Source organism: Natrix helvetica (genome assembly GCF_964273705.1).
Source record: "Natrix helvetica genome assembly, chromosome: 1".
NCBI lineage: Eukaryota > Metazoa > Chordata > Lepidosauria > Squamata > Natricidae > Natrix > Natrix helvetica.
In genome coordinates this window covers 255247755-255273405 of record NC_138548.1, presented here as the reverse complement: position 1 = coordinate 255273405, position 25651 = coordinate 255247755, and the positions used below count along the sequence as shown (strand labels likewise).

Genomic DNA, 25651 nt, shown 5'->3' with positions numbered 1-25651 from the left:
TATCCTGGTCCTATTAGATCTATCAGCGGCTTTTGATACCATCGACCATGGTATCCTAGTGCGCCGGCTGGAGGGGATGGGAGTAAGGGGCACCGTTTTACGGTGGTTCGGCTCCTACCTCTCCGACTGGATGCAATGTGTGTTGGCAGGGGAGCAGAGGTCGACCCTGAGGTCGCTCACTTGTGGGGTGCCGCAGGGGTCGGTCCTCTCGCCCCTTCTGTTCAACACATATGTGAAGCCACTGGGTGAGATCATCCGTGGTTTTGGGGTTGGATAACATCTGTACGCTGATGACACTCAGCTGTACATTTCCACCCCAAACCACCCCAACGAGGCTGTCGAAATGATGTCCCGGTGTTTGGAAGCCATCCGGGTCTGGATGGGGGACAACAGACTCAGGCTCAACCCCTCCAAGACAGAGTGGCTGTGGTTACCGGCGCCTCGGTTCAACCAGTGGACTCCATCACTGGCCATAGGGGGCGAGCAACTGCCCCCTGTGGAACGGGCGCGCAATTTGGGCGTCCTCCTAGATGCCCGGCTGTCGATGGATGACCATGTGGCATCCGTGGCAAGGGGGGCGTTCCACCAGGTTCGCCTGGTGCAACAATTGCGCCCCCTATTGGACTGGGACGCCTTACGCACAGTCACTCATGCGCTCGTGACGTCTCGTCTGGACTACTGCAATGCTCTCTACATGGGGCTCCCCTTGAGATGCACCCGAAGACTACAGCTAGTTCAGAATGCGGCCGCGCGGGCTATCTTGGGGAGTACTAGGTACTCCCACATAACACCTTTCCTGCACGAGCTGCACTGGTTGCCTGAGGTTTTTTGGGTGCGTTTCAAGGTGTTGATTACCATCTTCAAAGCGCTCCATGGCACAGGACCTAGTTACCTGCGGGATCGCATCCTACTGCATACATCCCTGCGACCAATTCGCTCTCACAGGGAGGGACTCCTCCAGGTGCCGTCCACCAAGCAATGCCAACGGGCAGTGCCTAGGAGTAGAGCCTTCTCTGTGATGGGCCCAACCCTCTGGAATGACCCCCCCCCCAATATCAGAAGACTACCGACCTCCGCTCCTTCCGACAAAAACTTAAGACTCACTTGTTCCAATTAGCTGGCCTGGCCCATTTATAGTTCCATTTATACCTCCTGGCAAATATTTTACCCTGGGATAGTGTTTAGGGGTGTTTCTAATGTATTTTTAAATTTTTAAAATTTTAAATCTAACTTTAACTATTGTACAGTAAACTATTGCTACCTCCTCCAGCCACATCTATATTTATTTTATATTTATGTTATGTATATTTACTGTTTTTAATATGACTGTACACCGCCCCGAGTCCCTTCTGGGAGAGGGGTGGTCTAGAAATTAAATAAAAGTTAAAGTTAAAGTTACAGGAGTTCCTGGCCACACAGGGCATCCGCCATGGACCTGTCACCCCTTACCATCTGGCCAGCAATGGCCATGCAGAACAGGCAGTCCACTCGGCCAAAGAGGCCCTGGGCAGGATGGACCGGGGTGTCTGGCCATCAAGGGTGGCTGCTTACCTGTTGGGTCAGTATTCAACCTCTTGCCCTATCTCACACAAGAGCCCTGCGGAGCTGCTGATGGGCCGGCACCTGTGGATAGATTGCACCCTCTCTATTCTGGGGAACAGCCTGGCAAACTGCAGTTTCAGGGATGGGGATCTTGTATGGGCGAGGAGTTATTCTGGGGATCCAAAGTGGGTGCCTGCCACTGTCACTGCAATAACTGGTCCCTGTTCTTACAGAATCCACCTCCCAGATGGCACCGAGTGGCGGTGCCATGTGGATCAATTAAGGTGCCACCTACCTCCTGAGGCCTCCTCTCAAACTGGCCCATCGAGCCCGGCCATCGTCTCCCAGCAGCTGGCCTCCATACCACCACAGCCTGCAGTTACAACACCTTGTGAGGCCTTTCCCCAGTTAGGCCTCTGCTGCCCAGCTACTGCTTCCTGGTAGCTGTTTGGTTTGCCAACTCCATCTGTGTTCGCCCCTCCTGGTTTTACCTGTCCAGAGACCTTCCCCCAGTCAGGCCTTGCACATGTTGCACAAAATGTACAAAAAGAAGAACTCATTTGAACCCAGAGTCCAAAAGTAGAGATGTTGGTAAATAATTACCCAGTGTTGATAGGAATAAAAGAACACATTGATTAAAAAACGTATTAGGGAAAATATGTTATTTGACTGCTATTGAGGCTCCAGTTCGCCTTCTTCTTTCAATATTGTCACATTGAAACAGTTTCTGGGTGTTTTGAAGAGGAAAATAACTCAGAAGAGAATGGAGGTGACATGGACAGGAGTTCTGCTTCTTCTCTGTATACTTTTCACCCTTTTCTCGTTTCTCCAAATGTACAAGAAAAAAGGACAGCTTCCCCCTGGACCTGCTCCATGGCCTATTCTGGGGAACCTCTTTCAGCGAGATGTACTACCTTTGTATAAACATTCTCAAAAGGTAAGGCTAGTTAACTATTGTACTTCTTCAAAGTTTCTGATGATTACCTTTGAAAGATACCTATAGCTTCTTTAATTGTATTAGTTTGATTTATTTTATAAAGGACAATTTTATTTGCAGCTCATTCCTTCAAAGAGAATTATAATATGAAGTCACCTTGTAGTAATCTGATAAACCAGCAATGGAGGTTTCAAAGTTCATTAAAATATATAGTAACAAGAAAAACTTTAGAAAAAATAAATCTATGAGCCTCAAAATTGTATCATTTGAGTACCAATAGCATCAAATTCACTAAAACATCCTCTTCCTTTTGCTACCCTATTTGATTCCAGATTGTTGAAATGCAGATACAGTCTCTGTCCTAATAAAGTTCATCTGGGCTGCAAAAATGCAGATGATAACTAGATGCCATCAAAGACATACAAAAACACAAACTCTTTCCTATAATATTATGGAAATCCATAATCTTATTTCTGTAACAACAACCTACTTAATCAGCAAAACCAAAATTAAAGTTTCATTTTTTTCATCACTGAGATAAAATCCAGATGTTATTTCTAAATGAAAAAAAAACATAATTAAATATATTATCTTCTTTGAATAAAGCAATCAATTTAAACACCTCTGCTTTTTCTTCCTTGCTGTGGAAGTAGTGCAGAGTGCAGAGAAGAGCAACAAAGATGATCAGGGGACTGTAGGCTAAAACATAAAAGAACGGCTGCTGGGATTGGGTATGTCTAATTTAATGAAAAGGACTGAGATGACACTATAGTAGTGTTCCAATACTTCAGGGGCTGCCACAAAGAAGAGGGAGTCAAGCTATTCTCTAATGCACCTGAAGGCAGGACTAGAAGCAATGGGTGGAAACTAATTAAGGAGAGAAGCAATCAGGAACTAAGGAGAAATTTCCTGACAGCTAGAACAATTAATCTGTGAAAAACTTACCTCCAAAGTTGTGAATGCTCCAACACTGCAAATTTTAAAGAAGAGATTGAACAATTATTTATCTGAAGTAGTATAGGGCTCAGGCAGGAAACCGGGGTGTCAAACTCGTGACAACACGTTGTCATCATGTGATGTATTGCAACTTTTCCCCCTTTGCTAAACCAGGGTTAGGCATTGCCAGCGCATGACACATCTGACCTATGGCCTTCGTGGTATAGGATTTCCGGCCTGAGCAGGGGGTTTGACTAGAGAAACTCCAAGATCTCTCCCAACTCTGTTATTCTGTTTAGTAATATTTCTGTTTGCACTTACTAATCTGTCACCATTTATATTAACAAAATTCATTATATCCTTTCAAATTATTTAACCTTAAAGGGAAAAAAAGCACTTTTCCCCATTCATTTCAAAACATTAAACTTTTCTTTAAAAACATTTCTAAAATCAGTAAGTTCTAATACATGTTTTTAAAAATGTCCTCTTAACACACATACTTTAAAATTTGTTTTCAGACATATTTCACAAGCTTTAAATATCACTCAAAAATTATATATGGAAGAAAAAACATTTTCCACACTCGTTTTATAAACCCAGCACGAGCTGCATTAGAGCTTTCTTTCAATTACATAGATCAAACCAATAAAAATCCAACTAATTCCAATTAACTCATTAAATTTAAATCAGTGCCTCCAAGTTATCCTCATAGAATAATTTTTTTCTTTTTGTAGGCATGCATTTATAGACTCAAAACTTTTCTTTAAGATAATACATCTTTTTATTTAATTTCCCCTTAACATAGATACTTTCTAGGACACTTTCAGTAATATTTTACAATCTCCAGGAATAACCTAAGCATTATATAAAAAGAAAAAATACATTTTCAAAGTGTTACAGTATATTAACACTTTCTTTCCGTTACAAATATCAAACAGATAAAAATCTATCCTGATTCCAGTAGACTAATTATATTTAAATCATTCCCTCCAGCTTATCTTCATAGTATAACTTTTCTTCTTCTCTGGAATGTCAATCAAGTAGTTATAAACACTTTTTGTTAAGGATTTTTTAATCTTGTTAATATCAATGAAGAAAAAGTCTGTTAAATTATGGGTGATATAGGCATCTGTGACTCACTACAGTCCTTTGTCGATACAGTTGTTTGTGTTGGCTGAGCTGGAATGTCTTTACCTGAGGTTGTCTCTGTTGGAGTCCATTCTGGCTGGTGGCAGACAGAGGTTCCGAGGCAGCCACACGGTTAATGTAGCAGCGCCATGACCTGCCATCTTTGAGTGCCACCTTGTAGGAATGCAACCCCTCCACTACCCAGGCAGGAATCCAGCAAGAGCTCCCAGCGTGGCTGTGGGCATAGACAAGGTCACCCAGTGAGAATGACTAGACCTGGCTGATCGAGTCTGCAGGGATCTCGGAGGAGTAGTCTCGGTGCAGCTGGGAGTTAAGTTGGTTCACAGGCCATGACCCATTAATAGTTTGGCTGGTCTCCTGCTGGTGGTGGAGCTTGGTGTAACATGCTGGACCAGGAGGTACTCAGCTATCTGTGTTTGCCAGTCCCCCTGGCCCATCCTTGCCACTGCTTCCTTTGCTGATCAGACCATCTGCTCAGCTTGCCCATTGCTAGCAGGATGGAATGGTGCAATCCAGTGGTGGGTTGTGAATCCTGTTACAACCAGTACACTGCACATGGGACCAGGCATCCTAGTCAGGCACATGTGCTGTACACGCAAGTGCAAGCCACCACCCTGCAACACCCAGCTGCTCGGAGGAGGAGGCTCAGGTGCCACATGCTGTGCACGCGTGCTCAATTGGCTGGTCACATTATAAACACTATGGAATGCAGGGGGGCCAATGAGCCACCATACCGGTATGGTGGCCGCTGCTCCCAGCTACTAGCGGTATGGCCATACTGAGCCGTACTGCCTGGAATCCACCACTGGTGCAATCAGGGCATGACAAATGATATGATAGCTCGAACTTGTTTGATATGAGCTATGGTCCGTTGTCCCAAACAGCCTTTTAAGGGCCTTGATCATGGCATCTGAGGTGATTGATGTCATGAGTACCACCTCAAGCCATTTTGAGTAAGCATCCACAACCACGATAAAAGTCTGTCCATGGAAAGGCCCTGAAAAGTTAATATGCACCCTCGACCAAGATGTCTTGGGTGCTTCTCACTCGCGTGCTAGAGTGAATGAGGGGGCGGGTCTTGAACTCTTGGCAAGGCTGACAATATATGAAACCCAATTAGCAATAGCCTTGTCTAAGTTGGGCCACCAGACATAAATGCGGGTGAGCGCCTTCATCCGCGCAATACCTGAGTGGCCTACATGAAGAGCTTCCAAAACTGGCTGCTGCAGCCACTGGGGTACCACCACACAACTCTCCAGAATAGGCAGCCCCATTGAGTGGAAAGCTCATGTTGCTGGCTGTGGAAGGGAAGGAACTTTTTGCTAATTGGCCCCTTTGACTATCCCCTCCACACACAGTTGAGCACTTGGGCAATGACATGGTCCTTGGCAGAGTGTGTAGCGATCTCAGTATCTAACTTGTTTAACAATTAAAAGAAAATTCCTCAAAATGGCATAGATCTTCAAAGGAATAACAGGCTATGGCTAAAGAAAATCTTTTCTAGCTTAATAAAGATTAATAGTCCTTAAAAGTGATCAAGAAATCAAAGACCCAACAATGTCCATTTGAAAAATAAATTCCAATAACTGCTGCTTTTCAAATAAAGTGATTGCGGCCCTCCCCGTTAGCTGCTAACTTACCATGTGCTGAAGCACATCTCCTGAAGCTAACTTGCAGACTGTTGCTGTATGGAGGATCGATGATTCTAGAACTCTCCCTAACCCAGGAGAGTAATATAAACTAAAGGAATGCTGGTTCCTTCTGTTGGTAAGTAGAAAAAGCGACAGTCTAGAGAAAAATCCTTCTCAGAGGAGATCACCCAATGATCTCTCCCTGGGTGTGTTGTCAGTTAGTTATCTTCACCAGAAGTCCCAAGGCCTGTCCTTGACACAACAAATAATCACTTGACCAACTTTAAGAAGTTCTCACCAAAATAGTTTTCAAGCTTAGTTTTATCTTTGTAACATATAACTTTTTTTGTTAATGGTAAAAATCTGTGACGTGCGGTGAGGTTTATGCTGGTGAAGCTGGTGACGTCATCAGGAAGGCAGAGAATGGGACCACTTGTGCAGGAGGCTGAAGCAGCCTCAGCCTCCTGCACACGTGGTCCCATTCCCCGCCTTTCTGAGTCAACATGAAGGGCTCGTGCTCCGCGGTCCCCTTCATGTTGACTCAGGAAGGCAGGGAATCGGACCACGTGTGCCTTTTCCCTGTTCCCTTTTTTTTTCTTTTCATGATGAGAGCGGTGACGTCCCTAGTAAAAATATAACTTCTGCATTTTGGTCCTTTTGTGCTAGTATATCAGAAGTATAACCAAAGCACAGTTTTATTTGGAGCAGATCAAAGCTATTCTCTGCAAGCTAGGTTCTATAATCCACAGATACCCACAAAGGCCAACATAACATGGTCTGTCACTCACCAACTAGGAGATATATACCATGTACTGGATCATAATTATATTGAAGTATTCTATAGGTATTAACAGTTATTGAAGCTCTGGCAAATTTAAGAAGTATTTCAAAAGTACTGTTGGAAGAAATGTCCTTCTGGGTTCAGTTCCAAGTGGGGAAAAAGACACTGGAAAACATGGAGGCTGCTTGGAAAGATGGTTTAATGGTGGACCTGGCTTGAGCTCCTGAACAGAAAAGGGAGGAAATGCTGAGAGTGCCCTGGTTTTATGCCCTATCTGGGTCCCACCTCAGAGCTTCCCATTCCTGTGTAAGAAATGCATTCTGATTGGTGGTTAGACTCCCAGGGGTGGGGGTGGGGGTGGGGGTCTTAGCTAACTTTGTAGGCTGTCCTGAGAACCAAGCTTGTTTGTATTGCTGGTTGATGTAATTTTCTCAGGTGTCTTCTAGTGAGTTTCTGGTTCCTAGATGTGTATGCCTGAAGGGGGTAGATCTTTGTTATATAGAATAGACTGGCTCAGGCCTTAATGGCCCATTGACAAAGGTGGGGGGGAGCTGAGTTTCTGACCCCCTTTTAAAAGAAATATTCTGCCCTTTTAATATTTCCTAAAATATTACATTTTTTAGTAGAGGGGTTTTAACTTCCTACAATACTTTATAATAATTTCACCATAAATGCTTTGTCACCTAATTAACTGAATTCTTATCTAATTCTGTCCTTAGCTTGCTGAGAAATATGGACCTATATTTACTGTCTGGAATGGATCAAAACCAATGGTTGCTCTTTGTGGGTACGCCGTGGTAAAAGATGCTTTGGTAGATCATTCAGAAGAATTTGGTGGGCGAACTGAAATGCCTTCTCATAAGCAAATGTTCCAAAATAAAGGTTGATCCTCTTTCATTTCCTCATTAGTTACTGTTTTTCTTTTATTTTCTGTACAAATTGTCTGAATGCCATTAATAATATTGATAGTTGTGAAAGGTTCACTTGAAATGTCTTGTAAAGATGTAGATTTGGTCATGTTTCTTGAAAAAGGAATTAAATGTTTTTTTCACCATTTCCTTTCAACTGGTCCCTTCTCAAGTCTGCTCAGATTGTCACTTACATGCAAAATAACAACAAACAAACAAACAAACAATAGCAATAATTTGATCTCTAAATTGGTCCTTTGGGAAGACATTCAAAGTGGTTTTATGTTATCCAAATTAATGTTGAATATCAATTTCATGTGCCCTCAAAATAATTTAGATTTTGAAAAAGCTGGATAGAGAAAATATTGATGCCTTTTAAGCTTTGATGTTGGAGAAGATTCCAGAGAATATTATGGATGCCCAGGGGGGGAAATCATTGAACAAATCTCTCCAGAATTTTCACTCAAAGCACAAATAACTAGACTCAAATGATCATATTTCAGAAAGATTGTGCAAAGGCTTAGCTCTCTAGAGAGAGTTGTAATTGTGGGAAGTGTGGTAGGAAGGAGAGATGATGGAATTAGTTAGGAATGATAAGCATATCAAAGTCCTCAAGGACTAGGTTGGAGAGAGATTGCAATTGACAAAATCTATGTGCTTGCTTAGAATTGACAGTGACATTATGATACACAATTAAGCCACCAAGTAAGAGAGCAATTGGAGTTATTTATTTTTTTGTGAACAAAACCTCTACTATACAAAAATAACTGAAGCACCTCCCATTTTTCTATACTTACTGACAATTGCATCTTAGTACAGAAATCTGTCCATGACTGGTCTAAAGACCTGTCCCTATCAGTGGTGAGTTTCAAAATTTTTCACTGCTGGTTTAGTGGGCATGGCTAGGTGGGGGAAAATGAGATTGAGTGGATGTGGCCAACTTGATGTCACTCACACCCACACCCATGCAGTCACATGACCCCCCACCACCAAGCCACACCCACAGAAAAAGATAAGATTTTTTTTGAAATTTCTACCCATCTACCCACGCCCTCCCTTCGCCAGTTGCCCCTGTTTCCCCTTCTTTAGCGGCCCTGCCATGCCACTGTCCCACCTGAGATGCACATCTTACCGAGTCTGGCAGCTCTCCCTGCTGGACTTGCAATCTCCTAAATCTTCTGCCATTACAGCCACAGGGGGGACGGGGGCAGCCCGGCAAACTGGGTGCCTGAAAACGGCACGGAGGCGTGGGCAAATTGTGGGAGCAGGGTGCAACACATGGGATGCTCTCCACAGTTCCCCAGCACGTGTGTTTGGTAACATGCTAACCTTGCCCTCCCCGAGCGCCAGACTCCACCATTGCCATGGCCCTGCCTGGGTTGCCACTAGGTGGCTCCTGAGCTAGGAGGCAGCGGCCTGCTCCTCCTACCCTCCAGATTGCCAATATGAGAGTGGCTCTCCAGGAGCTGCAATGGCAGTGGCTTTGTCCCAATGGGGAAGGGGCCAGCAAGCTTCATAGTCACATGGCTGCAAAGCTTCCTGGGCTGCCCTGTCCCCATCCCCAATGTGGTTTCGGGAGACACTGGCCAGTGGGGAGGGGGAGGTAGCCTACTGTGAATGCTTACCTGCATGTACGCAGCAGGAGGCAGTTCTGTGGATGCACATGGCAAAGGCGAGGCAGAGCAAGTGTCCAAGCCAGTATGGGGGCATGGCTAGCCTGCAGTCTCTATTGGTTCAGCGACCGAGGCCTAATTTCCACTACCGGTTCGCCTGAACTGATACTCACTTGTAGGAAGCAACCTCTGATCCCTATCCATTTCACATTTACAGTAAGGTGTGACATGATTTCCACAACCTCATTCATTCTTCTCCTAACATGAGAGCACTGAATAGATGAAAACTGCAGTTGATCTAATTAGTAATTCAAGCATGAAGGCTTCTTTACTGTAAAAATAGGGTGGAGAAAAATTGTAATGTATAACTTTTTCCCTTTTTGCAAAATTTGAGAACTGATATCACATTGTGATCTCTTTCCTGTGTCCTTGGTTTCAGGTCTGACCACCACTGATGAGAAGAAATGGAGGGAGCTGCGACGTTTCACACTGTCCACCTTGCGAGATTTTGGGATGGGGAAGAAAAGAATGTCTGAGAGGGTGCAGGAGGAAGCCCTTTGTCTGGTGGAGGAAATGGCTACCACAAAAGGTTTAAAAAAAGAATCTGGAAAGGATTTGTTGTGTTATATGAAGTTGAAAGACAATTGGATTCTACACTAAATCTCAAATCCTCTACACTTAATTGCACAAAATAAAGAAAAACTTAGATAGGCAGTGAATGCCCCCCTCCCTTTTAATTTCACAGTATTGTTCAGAAGCAAAGGGAAAAGTAATAGAGCTGTTTCTCCCTCTTTTTTATCCAGTGTCAGCTTTTGGCTTGATCAAATTACAAGCTTGCTGAGAAATACTGAAATCTTACTGTGAGATCAGGAATCCTAGGAAGTCACTTAATGGAGCAATTATGGCTTTATAAAATTGCAAGTTTGCCCAAAACTTGTGAAATGTTAGGCTGGATGCAGTAACACACATCAAGCAAATTCAGAAACCAGCAAAAAACTGTATGGATAAAGGATACAGGTAAACTAAGGGAGGTAAGCAACACACGCATAAGAATAGGCTCCATGAAGGACAGAGATCCATAAGGCAACATGGATATGAATTAAAGGGCCACAAATAGAATTTAAACAGGGAGTTGAATCAGCTTTGAAAGCCATTCTTGTGGCTACATCTTTTCTGGAAGGAGATAAAAAATAAATAGGAAAAAGTTGTATTGGATTATTTAAAAAGAAATTGGGTAGGTTAGTAGGAGAGAAGGATGGAGATAACAGAGTGCTTGGTTAAAACTGGAAAAAGTAGCAAAATGTTTTTTTTAAAAGCACTTAAACATAATGCCATATTAAACACCAGGAAAAATCAGCAGTCAACAAAAAGGCAAGATACATAGATAATTTAAAGGGAGAAATGAAACCATGCATAATGATTTGCTTTTATGGGGAGTTTGCATGAGGGTGGAGAACTGAAAGGCACTGTGAATCTGAATTAAGCAGTCATGAATAGTATTCCTTTAGTGACTTGTGGAGCCTTTGAATATAATGTTTAATGGACAAACCTCTGGAATGGGGAGGGAGAAATAATGGAATGACTTGTAAATGATATTATTTAAAGAAACATAAAAGGAAAACAGGAAAAGAAAGTTTAGAAGGCAGAAGGGATGGTGAGGCAGGAGAGCTTGGTTAGTGGCAAAACCTGTGAAGATATGAAGAAGGGAAGGGACAAGGTGGGAAATACAGCAGAAAAAGGCAGAGGAAGGAGTGAGAAAACACTTCTTGACTGAAGGAGACAGCGGTAAGTTTGTGAAGAAACTCTAGCCGTAAGAAGGTCAATCTTTGAATATATATTTAGTCAATTTTAAAGTGGAACATGGAAACACTATGTTGTATCTTGATTAAAGTGGTTATAGGATTTTAATGGTGTGTTTATATTCCATTCATAGGAAAGAGGGAAAGAATTAAAATTCCAATTTCTCTGGCCTCAATCACTTTTTATTGCAGTTTTGAGATGAGATTTGAGAAAGGGAAGATCCACATTCATTGATCCCACTTATAAACATCTGTGGTCTTTCTTTTCTTTTCTTTTTTTGCAGGGCAGCCATTCGACCCAAGGAGAATATTTGCAAGTGCTGTTTCTAATGTGATATGTGCAGTTGTTTTTGGCAATCGATTTGATTACAAAGATAAAACCTTCATAGAGAACCAGAAGATTGTGGAGACTAATTTAAGATACTCTGTTAGTATCTTCGGACTGGTATGTTAATCTACTTGATCCTCTTCTTGTCATGAACCCCTATTTTAACTAGCAGGTGTGTTTGTGAGTATAAATATCCAGGTCAGAAATGTAAACATTAGATCTGATGAGCTTCTAAGCAGGAGAAGGCAAATCTAGACATCCAAGCATAAATTGGTTCTTAACAAAATCTCTTCTGGTTGGGCTTATTTCCTAGGGAACCATTTCCTTTTTTATAACTCCTTTGGGCCATGTCAGATTTTGGACAGATGTGTCACTTCTTATCATGGAATTGTTAGACAGGTCCCCTATCTTTATGCACACAGCTAGTTTTTGTCTTTGCCTCTTGGAGGACTTTGGTCATTTTCAGCATTTGTGGAAGAGACGGGTGAGGCTAGGGGAGCAGTGGGAGAATCCCTTGACAAAGTATCTCCTACCAGGAATTCAGCTTAGGTGAGGAGAGATCTGGGAGAAAGCTTTCAAAGACTCTCCTCTTTAATTTACTTATTATAAATATTAATTCCTATTATAGCTTCCAAGATACTGTATTTACCTGGGAATAGAATTAAAGATAGCATATTGAAATCCTTGTGATTCTTGTCTTCTTGGTTTTGGGTCCCATCTGAGAATTGACAATTAGCAATATTAGAATAAAAGCTACTCTCTGAATATTTGGGGCATTAATTCTCTACCATAATGGTCTAATAAGCTATAATATTTCATGTGTACTCTATTACAGGTATACAATATATTTCCAAAAATAGTGACATTCTTTCCTGGGCCACACCAAAGGATTTTTGCTGAAATTGAAAAGATCTGTGATTATATCTGTGAGAATGTGGATTTGCACAAAAAGACATTGGATCCCCAAAACCTGCGTGACTATATCGATTGCTTTCTTCTTAGAGTGGAGAAAGTAGGTATAGATACCATATCTGCATAATTGTTTAAATATCTCAATTATGCATCTAAGATGGAACTAATTCATCCTATATGATGAAGTGTGGAAATATTTATTCTCCCCTCCCCCTTTTTTGTTTACTTTTGGACAATCTCTTCACTGCCATATGTTGGCACATATTACTATTCCAGGCATAACTGTTGATAAAGGTATACGTAAACATTTTCTTCCCATACTGATTTAAATTTTAGAAGGTATTTCTTTAGAGATCTACAATTGCAATAGGTGATATAAAGATAATTAAGTTTTCTAGAACCATCTTGTAGAAACAATTTCTATTAGGATTGCTCTGTTAGATGAAACAAGTAAATTTCTATGGAACAGATTTAATTCTCTTTTCCAAGCATACACCTTAGGAATTCTTTAGGCCAGCTCCAACAAAGTTAGTCAAAAACAGACTATGAATTATTGTGGTAAATATTTGATAGGTAGACCAGACAGGTAAGTTGTTTCTTCCTCTGCATGAAATAGTGACCCTAAAAATATCTTAGAATTGAAGAATTTTTCTATATATTCTAAACTCATTCTGATTGAATTATATTTCATTTAATTGAAAAAGACATTGAAGAGTTTCATGAATTACTTTATTTAAGAATAGAATAGAATAGAATTCTTTATGGGCCAAGTGTGATTGGACACACAAGGAATTTGTCTTTGGCGCATATGCTCTCAGTGTATATAAAAAGGCAAGATACATTCGTTAAGAATCATAAGGTAAAACACTTAATGATTGTCATAGGGTACAAATAAGCAATCAGGAAACAATATAAATCGTAAGGATACAAGCAACAAAGTTACAGTCATGCAATTGTAAGTGGGAGGAGATGGGTGATAGGAGTGATGAGAAGATTAATAGTAATAGTAATAGTAATGCAGTGAATAGTTTGACAGTAGTGAGGGAGTTATAGGTTTAGCAGAGTGACGGTGTTCAGGAAAAAAAATGTTTTGTCTCTAGATGTCTTGGTGTGCAGTGTTCTATAGCATTGTTCTTATTTACAGACCTCTTGCATCCTGAACATAAATTGTTTCAACTCCTACACTGAAAAAGTTATAGAGGTGCAGATGGCAGACACAATAATTCCTCTGTAGAACTGTATCAGCAGCTCCTTGGGCAATTTGAGCTTCCTCAGTTGGCGCAGAAAGAACATTCTTTATTGTGCTTTTTAATGACATTTTTGATGTTACGGATCCATTTTAGGTCTTGAAGGATGATAGAACCTACAAATTTGAAGGTCACTACTGTTGGTACTTTGTTGTCTAGTATTATAAGAGGTGGTAGTATTTCCACAGTTTTGAGTGTGTTCAGTTCCAGATTGTTCCTGTCACACCACAAGGCTAGTTGTTCAACATTCAATCACTGTTGTATCATTTGCAAACTTCAGTAGTTTAACAGATGGATCATTTGAGATGCAGCCATTGGTATATAGAGAGAAGAGAAGTGGAGAGAGAACACACAGACCTGGAGGGCTCCTGTGCTAATTGTACAGGTATCTGATGTGATTTTGTCTAGCTTCACCTGCTACTTCCTATCTGATAAGAAGCATGTGATCCACTTACAAGTGTGTTCAGGTACTGTTAGCTGATTTAGTATAGTTAGAATAATGTCTGGTATGATGGTATTGAATGCTGAACTAAAGTCTACAAAGAGGACCCTTGTGTAGGTCTTTGGAGATTCAGCATGTTGTAGGATGAAATGCAGAGCCATATTAATAGCATTATATGACAGTCTGTATGCAAATTGCAGGGGGTCTAACAGCAGATCATTATGCTGCTATTAGATGCCCTGCAATTTGTGATGGTTTTCAAGTGGGACATCACTAGCCTTTCAAAGGTTTTCATAACTACAGATGTTAGAGCAACTGGTCTGTATTCATTCAGTTCCTTGATGGGAGGCTTCTTCGGCACTGGGATGATAGTGGAGCATTTGAAGCAAGAAGGAACAAGGCACATCTCTAGTGATTTATTGAAGATTTGAGTGAAGATGGGGGCCAATTGGTCAGCACAGATTTTTAAGCAAGAAGGAGTTATCTTGTCTGGGCCTGGTGCTTTTCCTGGCTTCTATCTGTGAAATAGATCTTGCACTTCCTTTTCTCTGATCACCAGGGGTTGTGAACCCAATGGGATGGGGTCAGTTATAGGAGGTTTGGCTGTTGTTAGTGTGTCTGAGATGGGGTTGATTGGGAGATAGGTGACTGTAATTTCCTTTCAAATCTGCAGTAAAATACGTTCAGGTCATCTGCCAGTTGTTGATTTTCTTCAGCCTTGGAAGGAGGTTTGCCGTAACCGGTGATATTTTTTAAGTTTTCCACATGTTTGCTGGTTCATTTGTTGAGAACTGATTCTTTAGCTTTTCAAAGTAGCTTCTTTTTTCTTCTCTGATCTCCCTTGTTAATATGTTTCTGGCCTGATTTACATTATTCTATCACCATTTCTGTAGGCTTCCTCTTTGGAACGACGTAGCTGCTTAAGTTTAGCTGTGAACCAAGGTTTATTGTTACTGTATATTTGCAAGTGCCTGGTTGGTACACATAGGTCTTCACAGAAACTGACATATAATGTTACAGTATCTATGAGTTCATCCAAGTTTGCAGTGGTATTTTCAAAAATATTCCAAACAGTGGAGTCGAAGCAAGCCTGTAGCTTTTACTTTGCCTCCTTTCAATTCCAAGTAGAATTTTTTTATTCTTCTGTTTCTCTTTCCATTTTCTTTTTAGGAGCAAAACTCAACTGAGGGTGTCTACACTATTGAAGACCTTGTGATGGTTGTGTTTGGACTCTTTATGGCTGGGACAATAACCACAAGCCATGCTTTGCTTTGCAGCCTTCTAGCGATAGCTAAATTGCCACATATTCAAGGTATAAAAATACCCACAAATATATAATGGTGTTGGTACTCCTAGGGTTGTCATTATGAATGCTAAGAAAGAAATGACGGCGTTTAACAAAAACATATTTTTAAAGAAAAAATAAAGTAATGATGGAGTTGAGGAAAGTGAACTCATTGCAGCTGGATTTCTGCATTTTTCCTGGGAATATTTGGGAAGTGATTCCGCTGTCTTCTTAAAGATTTTTTCAAAGATTTCCCAGTGTAGCTAACATGCCCTTGAAACAAATGGGTTTCCCATCAAATCTTGAGATTTTATGAAGACAATTCTAGTCAATTGGTATTGATTAGATCAGAAAGAGGCAGGAGTGATTGAATGTCTATGGAGATTCTCAGTCATCCAGGTTATGGTTGTCCCAAAAGTGTTTTTCAGGAGGCAACTGGACTTTCTTGTTTTTTCTTTCAAGACTCATCCAAGAAGCTTCTTCAGCTCTGACTGGATGGTGGGGAATGGAAGGATTTATATTCCTTGCAGACATCTGGTCATTTGCATTCTTTTAGAGAGTCATTGAGGCCACTTGGAGGTTTATCTGTGTATCCTCATGGTCACCTGACTAGTGCAAATGGTTCCTGTAATCTGCAATTTTTCTGGAAATCCATTCATCGCCCGAACCGGAGAGAACCGGCTGAATGCCACTTCTGCCATACAGCCATAGACCACTCTACCAATTGCAATAATTTAATACTTGCTTTATGAAATCTTAGTATGAATGACTGAAATTAGTATAGTATAGGTTTTCTTGAGGATCATTTTTGCAATAATATAAATGAACATTCCTTTTATCTCAGGGTCATCATCTCCAACATTTTGAACTACACTGCTTCAGACAATGGTAACATTCTTTTCTTCAGGAAAGTATAATTATGACATAGATGAAAAATAATAAATATTGTTACAGAATGTAATTAATCTTAATTCATGATACCACCCAAAATTGCTTGATTAGTTATAGAGTGAACCACTAGCTTTTTGAAAATGGGCCTCTTGATTTTTGGAGGAATGAATGCTTGTTTGCTGCTGTTGTAAATATTAATGTATATATATAATAACAGTTTAGGAAATTAATTTAAGAACTGTATCTTTTCTCCTGACTACTATTTATCCTGTTTTTCGGTGAAAACTCTAAACTTCAGAAAACCCACACAGAAATGCTTTATGCTTGCTGCCTCTCAAGATATCTAGTAAGGCACAGAGTGTTCTGCCCTAGGCTTCCTGAGAAAGCATAAATCACAATCTTAGTCCCAAAATCCCTCTTTTATTTAAATGCCTGTGAATTATAGTCATTCATAGCCCATAATGATTCAAAAACAGTCTAAAGAATCTGACAGATGTCTGCTCGAGTTGCTGCAGTCTTTCAGGAAAATGTTGATAAGCACCCACCTTTATCTCCCTTGAAACACTGCCAGAAATCTAATTATAAATTAGTTTTGCAAGGCCAAATGTATCACAGAGTCAAACAGGACTTCTCAGAGCTTGAACCAACTATACGACTCACACTGTTCTTCTGTCTCACCGATGTCAGGCTCCGGAGGCAGCTTATAACTACCAAATGGCCCAGGCCCCCTTCTCTGCCTCCAGTGCAGAGCCCTCATCCGAGCCTTCCCCAGACTCCAAGACTGGCCCATGTTCCTCCTATACCTCTTCACTGTCCAACTCTGCTGCCAGCTCCACAGGCCGCTACAGGACCAAAACACAGAGATTCAAATAATATGAATCTGATCTTGCACTAGAAAAGTTGAAGTGTCTCTACTGAGAAATGACTTTGAGGAGGAGCCATTGTCCTGGCTAGAACCATCTTCCCTCAATTTGCTTTGGAACATATATTTCTATTCAAATGACTGCAGGTGCTAAGCAAGACAAAGTCTGCCAATCTCATCTCAATCTGTTCTTCTCACAGCTAAGGTGCAACAGGAGATTGATGAGGTGGTGGGTACAAATCGCACTCCAAACATGGAAGACCGGTTGAAAATGCCTTTCACAAATGCCGTTGTTCATGAGGTTCAGCGATATCAGAAAGGGACCCTTGAAATCTTCCCACGGGCAACAACCTGTGACACAAAGTTCCATGGTTACACTATTCCCAAGGTATGGTGATACAAGTATTTAAGAAGGTTCTCTAGGGAAGAAAGAAAGAATGAGAAGCGAGGCAATTTGAATACAAGGGCAATTTAGAGAAATATGTATTGAAAGAAATATATATTCCTTCCCTCTTCATTTTTCAAGGTTCATCAGATGTCTAGTCACTGCCGGTTTTTATTTTAGGGATGTGGAAAGCAAAGGCACTTTCTTCTCCATATGAAATAGTATCATTTGTTGTCATCTGTTTCTTCCTCTCCTTCTAGTCCATGGCTATTGTGCCAATCTTCAGCTCTGTACATTTTGACCCTCTTCATTGGGAGACTCCAAAGAAATTCAGTCCCAATCATTTTTTGGATGAAAACGGCCAGTTCAAGAAAAAGGATGCTTTCATGCCATTCTCAGCAGGTACAAGCCTCTGGAACAGATTGTATTGCAAATTCATATGCTTACCTGATCCACCTTAGTCTTTTATCAGAGACAATTCCAGCAAGTACTTCTGAAATAACCTCTGTTTTCTTCATTGCTATTGTAGGGAAGAGGGCCTGTCCAGGGGAGGCCCTGGCTAGGATGGAGCTCTTCCTGTTCTTCAGTGCTCTGCTCCAGAATTTCACCTTCTCTCTGGTTGGGGACACCAATGATACGGATGTAATGTCTTTGTTTATGGACTTCAGAAATAATCAATACCCCCTTATACGAGCTGTTAAACGTTCAGTGAACACTTGTGGTCAATAATTAGAAGAAAATACTTACATTAATAGATACTCAAATGAAGCATGTGGGATGGTTATTACATTTAAAGGCAATCTTAAAAATGATGTGGAATACCAATGTAATAATTTTTATAGCGAAGGTAGTTATTCTGACCTCTTATGTGATTACATATTTTGACAAAATTAATAATACTTTTGAAATACTTAATAGCTTCCCCCCCCCCAAAGCTCTATTCACCAAACTTTCAATATATAATCTTTACTCTAGATTTAACTATGCAAGGGTCTCAGTTAGAAGTATTATCACAAATTGATGTTATGGACAAATCTATATTTGAAAGTAACAAGGAAGATCTTGTATTAGTACACTTTGGCTAAATGCAAGATTGAGTCATTTTCTGTTGACATTTAATGGTTGTTTTAAAGACTGACAGAATGAATATTGTATGTGATTGAACTATAATATTTGCTATATATAATTTCTGATAAATAACTTTATTATTGTGGATAATAAAGAATTAGAACATATAATTTCAGTAAATCAATGATTCCAGATGTACAAAATGCAAAAAATACATCTTAGGATTTCAAAATGGAAGCCATTCCTAGGAATATTTTGTTTCATGTTTAACTGGATTAAACTCAAAGGGCTCGTGTTCTTTTTTTGCCCACTACTGATAAAATATCCTGTCAAAAAGCAAATAAATTGACTCAAGGAGATTGTGCCTACAAAATGGAATTAATCGACAATCCAGTTACATGAATCTTAAATAGATATATTATGCAGAATGCCCTCAAGTATACCCTTTTTGTGATTATAGTAGTAGTGATGGTCAAAACCTGACCAAAATAAAACAAATACCCTTCAAAAATATTTCAAATTCAATTTGATTCCTCAATCAAATTAATTTTTGATCTTCTTTTATTCTTTTGTGCTAGCTTTTAAAAATTTTAAATCATTTGAATTAAACCAGGTGGTTCTCAAATCAGAGACCAACAGCCTCAAGTTCATATATAAAATGAACATATAAAATGTTTGAGGGTCTCCACTTCTCTTCCCAGAAGCCTCATCACCACCAGATGGATTTGTAACTGACTGACAAACTGTACTCAATTAGTAGTCCTTAATGGGTCTACATTTACATGGAGGGGATAAGTAGTGGGGTAGCATACGGTTCCGTCTTAGGACCAGTACTCTTCAATATCTTCATAAACGATGAACGAATAGAACAATGACAATGAGAACAATGAACCAATGGAACAACTTGCCTTTGGAAGTTGTGGGAGCTTCATCACTGGAGGCTTTCAAGAAGAGATTGGACTGCCATTTGTCAGAAATGGCATAGGGTCTCCTGCTTGGCCTTGCGAGGGGGGCGTTGGATTAGATGATCTACTAGGTTCCTTCCAACTGTGTTAATCTGTTAAACTAGTGTTCTGCTGTTCTTCTCACCTTTTGCAAAACTACAGCAAAATCTGGAAGGATGATTTCAAAAATCTGTCTGGTTATAAACATGTGAAAAATCTGAACTGGATTTTGCAGAAGTAAAATTCTATATCCAACAGGTTTCTGTTGGGAATCTTGAAGAATCTTCATTCCTGTTATGTATCATAAGTTTTCCCTCTGGTCCATTTCACTAGGGGGCATTGTGCTCATCGCTGATTGGCTGACCGCTTGACAGCTTACATATATAAAGGGCTGGCAAAGCCGGGCTCAGCTGTTGCCTGTTAGCTGAAACACGCGAAATGTGAAGTGCTGCGTTTGGCAACCTGTTAGCAATAAACTGTTAGCATTTGTTAAGTCCTGGCTCGCCTCTGTTTGTCCACCCATGTTCTCCCAGCTAGAACATTGGTGATGAAGGTGGGATACACAGGCGGAGCCCAGGCAGAGCTGTGAAAGTCACTAACCTACAAGCTGAGTCACTGAGAGCTGAATTTCCTCAGGGAATCACTTGACGAGAGGTCGAGTAAGTCACTTGCCGACGAAGACTGCCTCTGGTTAATCGACGAAGAAAGAAATTACCTCAGAGATGGCCTCAATTAACACTCTAGCTGCTTTCAATGCTACCACAGAGACTTGGGGCTCATACATTTCCCATTTTGAGTGTTTTTTAGAAGCCAACAGCTTTACAGACCTAACTGAACAGCGAAAAATAAATAAATTTTTAAATTTATGTAGTACTGAGATGTTTAATCTGGCAGAGACCCTGGTTGCCCCACACTCCATCCATGATGTGACCTGGGACGTTTTAATGTCCAAGTTAAAAAATCATTATGCCCCAGCGCTGTCCCGCACAACGTGCAGATTTGCTTTTCATAGAAGAGTTCAGCTTGAGGGAGAGTCAATAAACGACTATGTGGCTGCTTTACGAGCCGCAGCTGTTCATTGTAGATTTAAAGATTTAAATAAAGCCCTGACAGACCAGATTGTGAGGGGTGTTAGAGACCTCCGTATACAGCGCCGCCTGCTGACCAAACTTGAACTCAATTTACAGACAGCCCTTGATGAAGCCAGGGCTGCAGAGCTGTCAACAAAATCTACAGAGGAAATCCAGAGATTCTCAAAGCCCCAGCCCGCAGACAAGACCACTGAGGTGCACTATGATGACGTTCTCGATGACACTGGGGCCATCAGAAACGATGAAGTACATCGCCTATGGGGTGAGCCATCCAAGGGGCGACAGGGTAAGGCTATGTCCCGAACAAATTGCCCCAGGTGTGGGGGTAGGCATGATAGAGCGGACTGCTGTTTCAAAACGGAGTCCTGCCTGTGTTGTGGGAAAAAGGGCCACTTGGCAAGGGTTTGTAGGGTGACTGCTCCTTGCGCAAGTGCCTTAGAAGGGAACTCTCCCAGCAACAGCCAGGGTTTCAGGAAACCCTCCAATGTTGGTAGGAACGCAGGGTTCAGGAAACAGGATTCCTGTTTTGCAGTCAGTGAGGACAGGGACGAATCTGAAGTTGATCAGATCATCCATTCCCCGAGGGGGAAAATATTTCGCACTGTTAGACTGGAGGGCAAACCCTGTCAGATGGAGGTAGACACTGGCTCAGCCATGTCTATCATATCTTGGGCAGGAATTAAAAGACTTGTGCCAGACATCTCCGAAGCGAGATTATCACCGTGCCCTTTAAAGTTGAGGGATTTTCAGGGAAATCCCATTCCAGTACTGGGGAAATTTTTCTGTAGGGTGTCATTTAAACAGTATCATAAGAGGCTTCCTCTTATTGTAGTCAGGGGTCCCAGGCCAAGTTTGTTAGGGTTGGAATGGTTTGAAGCCCTGGGTCTAGCCATAACCGGCATAGATCAGATTCAGACCACTCCACACCTTGACATGCTGATTAAGGAGTTTCCCGAAGTTTTTGGGGAAGGATTGGGAAAATACACTGGCACTCCCATCTCATTTAACTTAGACCCCCAGGTACCACCACGGCATCTAAAGCCGCGTAGGGTACCTTTTGCATTAAAACCTAAAGTAGACGCAGAATTAGACAAGTTATTGGCCCAGGGGGTGTTAGAACCTATTGACCATGCCCGTTGGGAAATTCCCATTGTCACACCAGTTAAGCATGATGGCTCTGTGTGCATATGCACAGACTTTAAATGTACCTTGAACCACGCATTGCAGCAGAGCGCATACCCCGTGCCAGTGGTGCAGCATTTGCTGCACTCCCTCAGGCAGGGAACCATATTTGTAAAGCTTGACCTAGCTCAAGCATATCAGCAGTTGCCTGTGGATGAGGCAACTGCTGAAGCACAGACTATAGTTACACATAGGGGCGCATTTAAGTGCAACCGCTTACAATTTGGGGTCAGCGTAGCACTTGGACTGTTTCAAAATTTGATGGAAAGGCTGCTACAAAGGATACCAGGCATCATTCCCTATTTTGACAATGTCCTGGTATCAGCCCATTCCCTGTCCCACCGTACTTCGGTGTTTCCGTGGTGCTGGCTAAAAGCTTAAAATGGCCAAGTGCCAGATTGCAGTTCCCCAAGTCGAATTTTTGGGTTTTTTAGTAGACAAGAAAGGGATCCATCCGACCCCTGAGAAGGTGCGGGCGATTAGTCAGGCTCCTACACCTACAACCAAAGCTGAGCTTCAAGCCTTCCTAGGTCTGCTCAATTTTTACAATATTTTCCTGCCTCACAAAGCGTCTGTTGTGGAGCCCCTCCATAGATTGTTAGACTGCTCAGCGAAGTGAGTTTGGGGGCAAGAAGGAGGCCACAGCTTTTGAGAATGTTAAAAGGTTTTTAACTTCTGAGAGTGTCTTGCACCAATACGACGAATCCCACCCGGTGATTCTGACTTGTGATGCGTCCCCTTACGGGGTAGGGGCAGTTTTAAGCCACCGTCTGCAGTCAGGCCTAGAAGCCCCTATGGCATTTTTCTCTAGCACCCTATCGTCGCCCGACAGAAACTATAGCCAGCTTGATCGGGAAGCTTTGGCTATAGTGGCTGGGGTGAAGTGTTTTCACTCATATCTCTATGGCCATCATTTTCAGATAGTGACTGATCACAAGCCCCTGCTGGGCATCATCGCTGGGGACAAACAGACACCCCAGATTTTATCCCCCAGATTCACGAGATGGACTGTGTTCCTGGCTGCCTACAACTACACCCTGCATCACAGATTGGGGAAGCACATTTGCCATGCTGACGCCTTGAGCAGGTGCCCCTTGCCCATAGCAGTTCAAGACCCAGCGCCTGCCTCTGAGGTTTTGCTGATCGACGAGATGAAGTTACCGATCACAGCAGCTGACGTGGCCACACACACACGGCGGGACAAACTATTCTCCAAGGTGCTGGCTTGGACTGAACGAGGATGGCCAGCTAAACCACTTTTCGACCAGACAACACGAACTCTCGTCGCAGCAGGGTTGCCTCCTATGGGGTGGCCGAATGGTCGTTCCTGCCTCCCTATGAGAAGCGATGCTGACAACTCTCCACGAAGGCCACCTGGGCATCGTCAGAAAGAAGTCACTGGGCCGGAGCTATGCTTGGTGGCCGGGCATGGATCAGGACATTGCAAGGTGGGTCTCTGGCTGTTCTAAGTGCCAGGAGTCCCGACTTGCCTGTCCCAGAGCTCCCATCCAGAATTGGGAGCAGCCAAGGGCTCCATAGTCCAGGATTCATTTGGACTTGGCAGACCCAGTAAAGGGCCAGACTTTTATTGTTATTGTTGATGCTTATTCTAAGTGGGTTGAAATTGCATTATTGTCTAGCACCACTGCACCTGCCATTATCAAGGTATTAAGGAGGGTGTTCTCGACCCATGGGTTACCTGATCTGGTCGTTTCTGACCATGGGCCCCAATTTACTGCTGCTTTGCTAGACAAATTCTTTACCAAACTTGGGGTCCGACATGCGTTTGTAGCCCCATTCAACCCAGCGGCCAATGACCTAGTGGAACGCGCTGTCAGATCAGCGAAAGAAGCACTGGCTAGGTTTGGGCCCCTCAATTGGCAGGAAGACATAGACACATACCTGTTTTGGCAGAATGCCACCCCATGCTCCACAACAAACAAAAGCCCAGCTGAATTATTAATGGGTCGGTGAATCAGAACAACACTAGACAGGCTACATCCAGAGTATGCCCCATCAAAGCTTTTAGACTCACACTGTCATCTTAAGGGGTTCCCATTAAATCCCACACTTTATGCCCGGAATTACGCTGGCCACCCACTTTGGATCCAGGGAATAGTTAGAAAAATCACAGGCCCCTGCTCTTACCTTATAGAGCTAGAGGACGGCCGAGTATGGAGGCACCATATAAATCAGCTACGGAATCGGCAAGGGGAATCAAACATGGCAGGGGAACAACAGGGCCTATCCGACAGAAACACGCAAACGCCTGGGTCCCGGTCTACCGCTCCCGAGCAATCACATAATAGAATAGAAAAACCTAGACACTTACCTGATCTTCCCCGTGAGTTTCCAGCGGTGACAGGGTTGGATGGGCCAAGACCTTGGCAACCGTGGCCACTAACTCTGAGGCAGAGGTCACTCTGCGAAGATCAGGGCGGGTGCAATGCCGCCCAGGGTATTTGGAAGACTACACATGCGCGTTCTAAGTGTGAAGGAGTGTTATGTATCATAAGTTTTCCCTCTGGTCCATTTCACTAGGGGGTGTTGTGCTCAACACTGATTGGCTGACCGCTTGACAGCCGGCATATATAAAGGGCTGTCAAAGCCGGGCTCAGCTGTTGCCTGTTAGCTGAAACGTGCGAAATGTGAAGTGCCGCGTTTGGCAACCTGTTAGCATCAGGTGTTCTTCTAAACTAAGCCGCATATCCAGGAGGACTCCCAGATTGCGAGCCTTCTCTGAGGGGGCTAAAATTTCTCTCCCTATCGTCAAAGATGGGACAAGATGTACAAATCAGGATGACGGAAACCACAGGCACTCAGTCTTGGAGGGATTGAGCTTGAGCCTGTTCCTCCCCATCCAGATCCGCACAGCCTCCAGGCATCGGGACATCACGTTGAGGGCATCGTTTGGGTGGTTTGGGATAGAGATGAAAATTTGGGTATCATCAGCATATTGATGATGCCGTACCCCAAAACCACAGATGACCTTGCCCAGCGGTTTCATGTATATGTTGAACAGGAGGGGTGAGAGAACTGACCCTTGGGGCACCCCACAAGTGACGCACCTGGGGGTCGATCTCTGCCCTCCAGTCAACACAAATTGCCACCGATCCGATAGGTAGGAGGAGAACCACCGTAAAATGGTGCCCCCCACTCCTAACCCCCCAGAGTCGTCGCAGTAGGATCCTATGGTCAATGGTATCGAAAGCCGCTGAGAGGTCTAATAGGACCAGGACAAAGGAGCAGCTGGGCCCGCCAGAGATCATCGACCATAGCGACCAATGCCATCTCCCTGCTGTACCCGGGCCTGAAACCCGACTGAAACGGATCCAGGTAGACAGCTTCATCCACGTACTGGGGAAGCTGATGTGCTACCACACTCTCGACAATCTTTGCTACAAAGCGAAGGTTGGAGACCGGACGATAGTTGGCTAAAGAAGCTGGGTCCAGGGAAGGCTTCTTAAGGAGGGGCCTCACCACCGCCTCCTTCAGGGTGGTGGGAAAGAACCCCTCTCTCAATGAGGCATTGGTAATCGCCTGGAGTCAGCCTCATGTCACCTCCCGGGAAGCCGAAACTAACCAAGAGGGACACGGGTCCAGCACACAAGTGGCAGCACTGAGTCTCCCCATAATCCTGTCCATGCCTTCGGGGGTCACAAGGTCAAACCCATCCCAGATTGTCTCCTCAAGATTCATCCCCGTCGGCTCACCCAAA

The 25651-nt window shown here is 42.7% G+C and overlaps 1 protein-coding gene and 1 long non-coding RNA gene across 5 annotated transcripts in view; one reads left to right on the top strand and one right to left on the bottom strand.

Moving 5' to 3' along the window:
- Positions 1 to 2224: 2224 nt before the first annotated feature.
- LOC309398630 (cytochrome P450 2C20-like) overlaps positions 2225 to 25651 on the top strand; it is a 65392-nt gene continuing 41965 nt past the window's right edge. Inside the window, exons 1-9 of one of the 2 annotated variants that reach the window (XR_014176425.1) lie at positions 2225 to 2479; positions 7696 to 7858; positions 9937 to 10086; positions 11581 to 11741; positions 12460 to 12636; positions 15396 to 15537; positions 17464 to 17651; positions 17909 to 18050; positions 18178 to 18498. Coding sequence is in view for 1 of the 2 variants with exons in the window: in XM_081965713.1 (XP_081821839.1) it covers positions 2306 to 2479; positions 7696 to 7858; positions 9937 to 10086; positions 11581 to 11741; positions 12460 to 12636; positions 15396 to 15537; positions 17464 to 17651; positions 17909 to 18050; positions 18178 to 18377 (1497 nt within the window). In the remaining variant the exon portion in view is untranslated. Of the gene's footprint in view, positions 2480 to 7695; positions 7859 to 9936; positions 10087 to 11580; positions 11742 to 12459; positions 12637 to 15395; positions 15538 to 17463; positions 17652 to 17908; positions 18051 to 18177; positions 19306 to 25651 lie in introns of those variants that run through there. The other variant, XM_081965713.1, reaches the window with a different exon arrangement.
- LOC309398808 overlaps positions 17550 to 25651 on the bottom strand; it is a 62557-nt gene continuing 54455 nt past the window's right edge. For all 3 annotated transcript variants that reach the window (XR_014176444.1, XR_014176445.1, XR_014176446.1), the window contains exons 2-3: positions 18096 to 18263; positions 17550 to 17682 (exon numbers count right to left, since the gene is read on the bottom strand). This is a non-coding gene — a long non-coding RNA (uncharacterized lncRNA). The remainder of the gene's footprint in view (positions 17683 to 18095; positions 18264 to 25651) is intronic.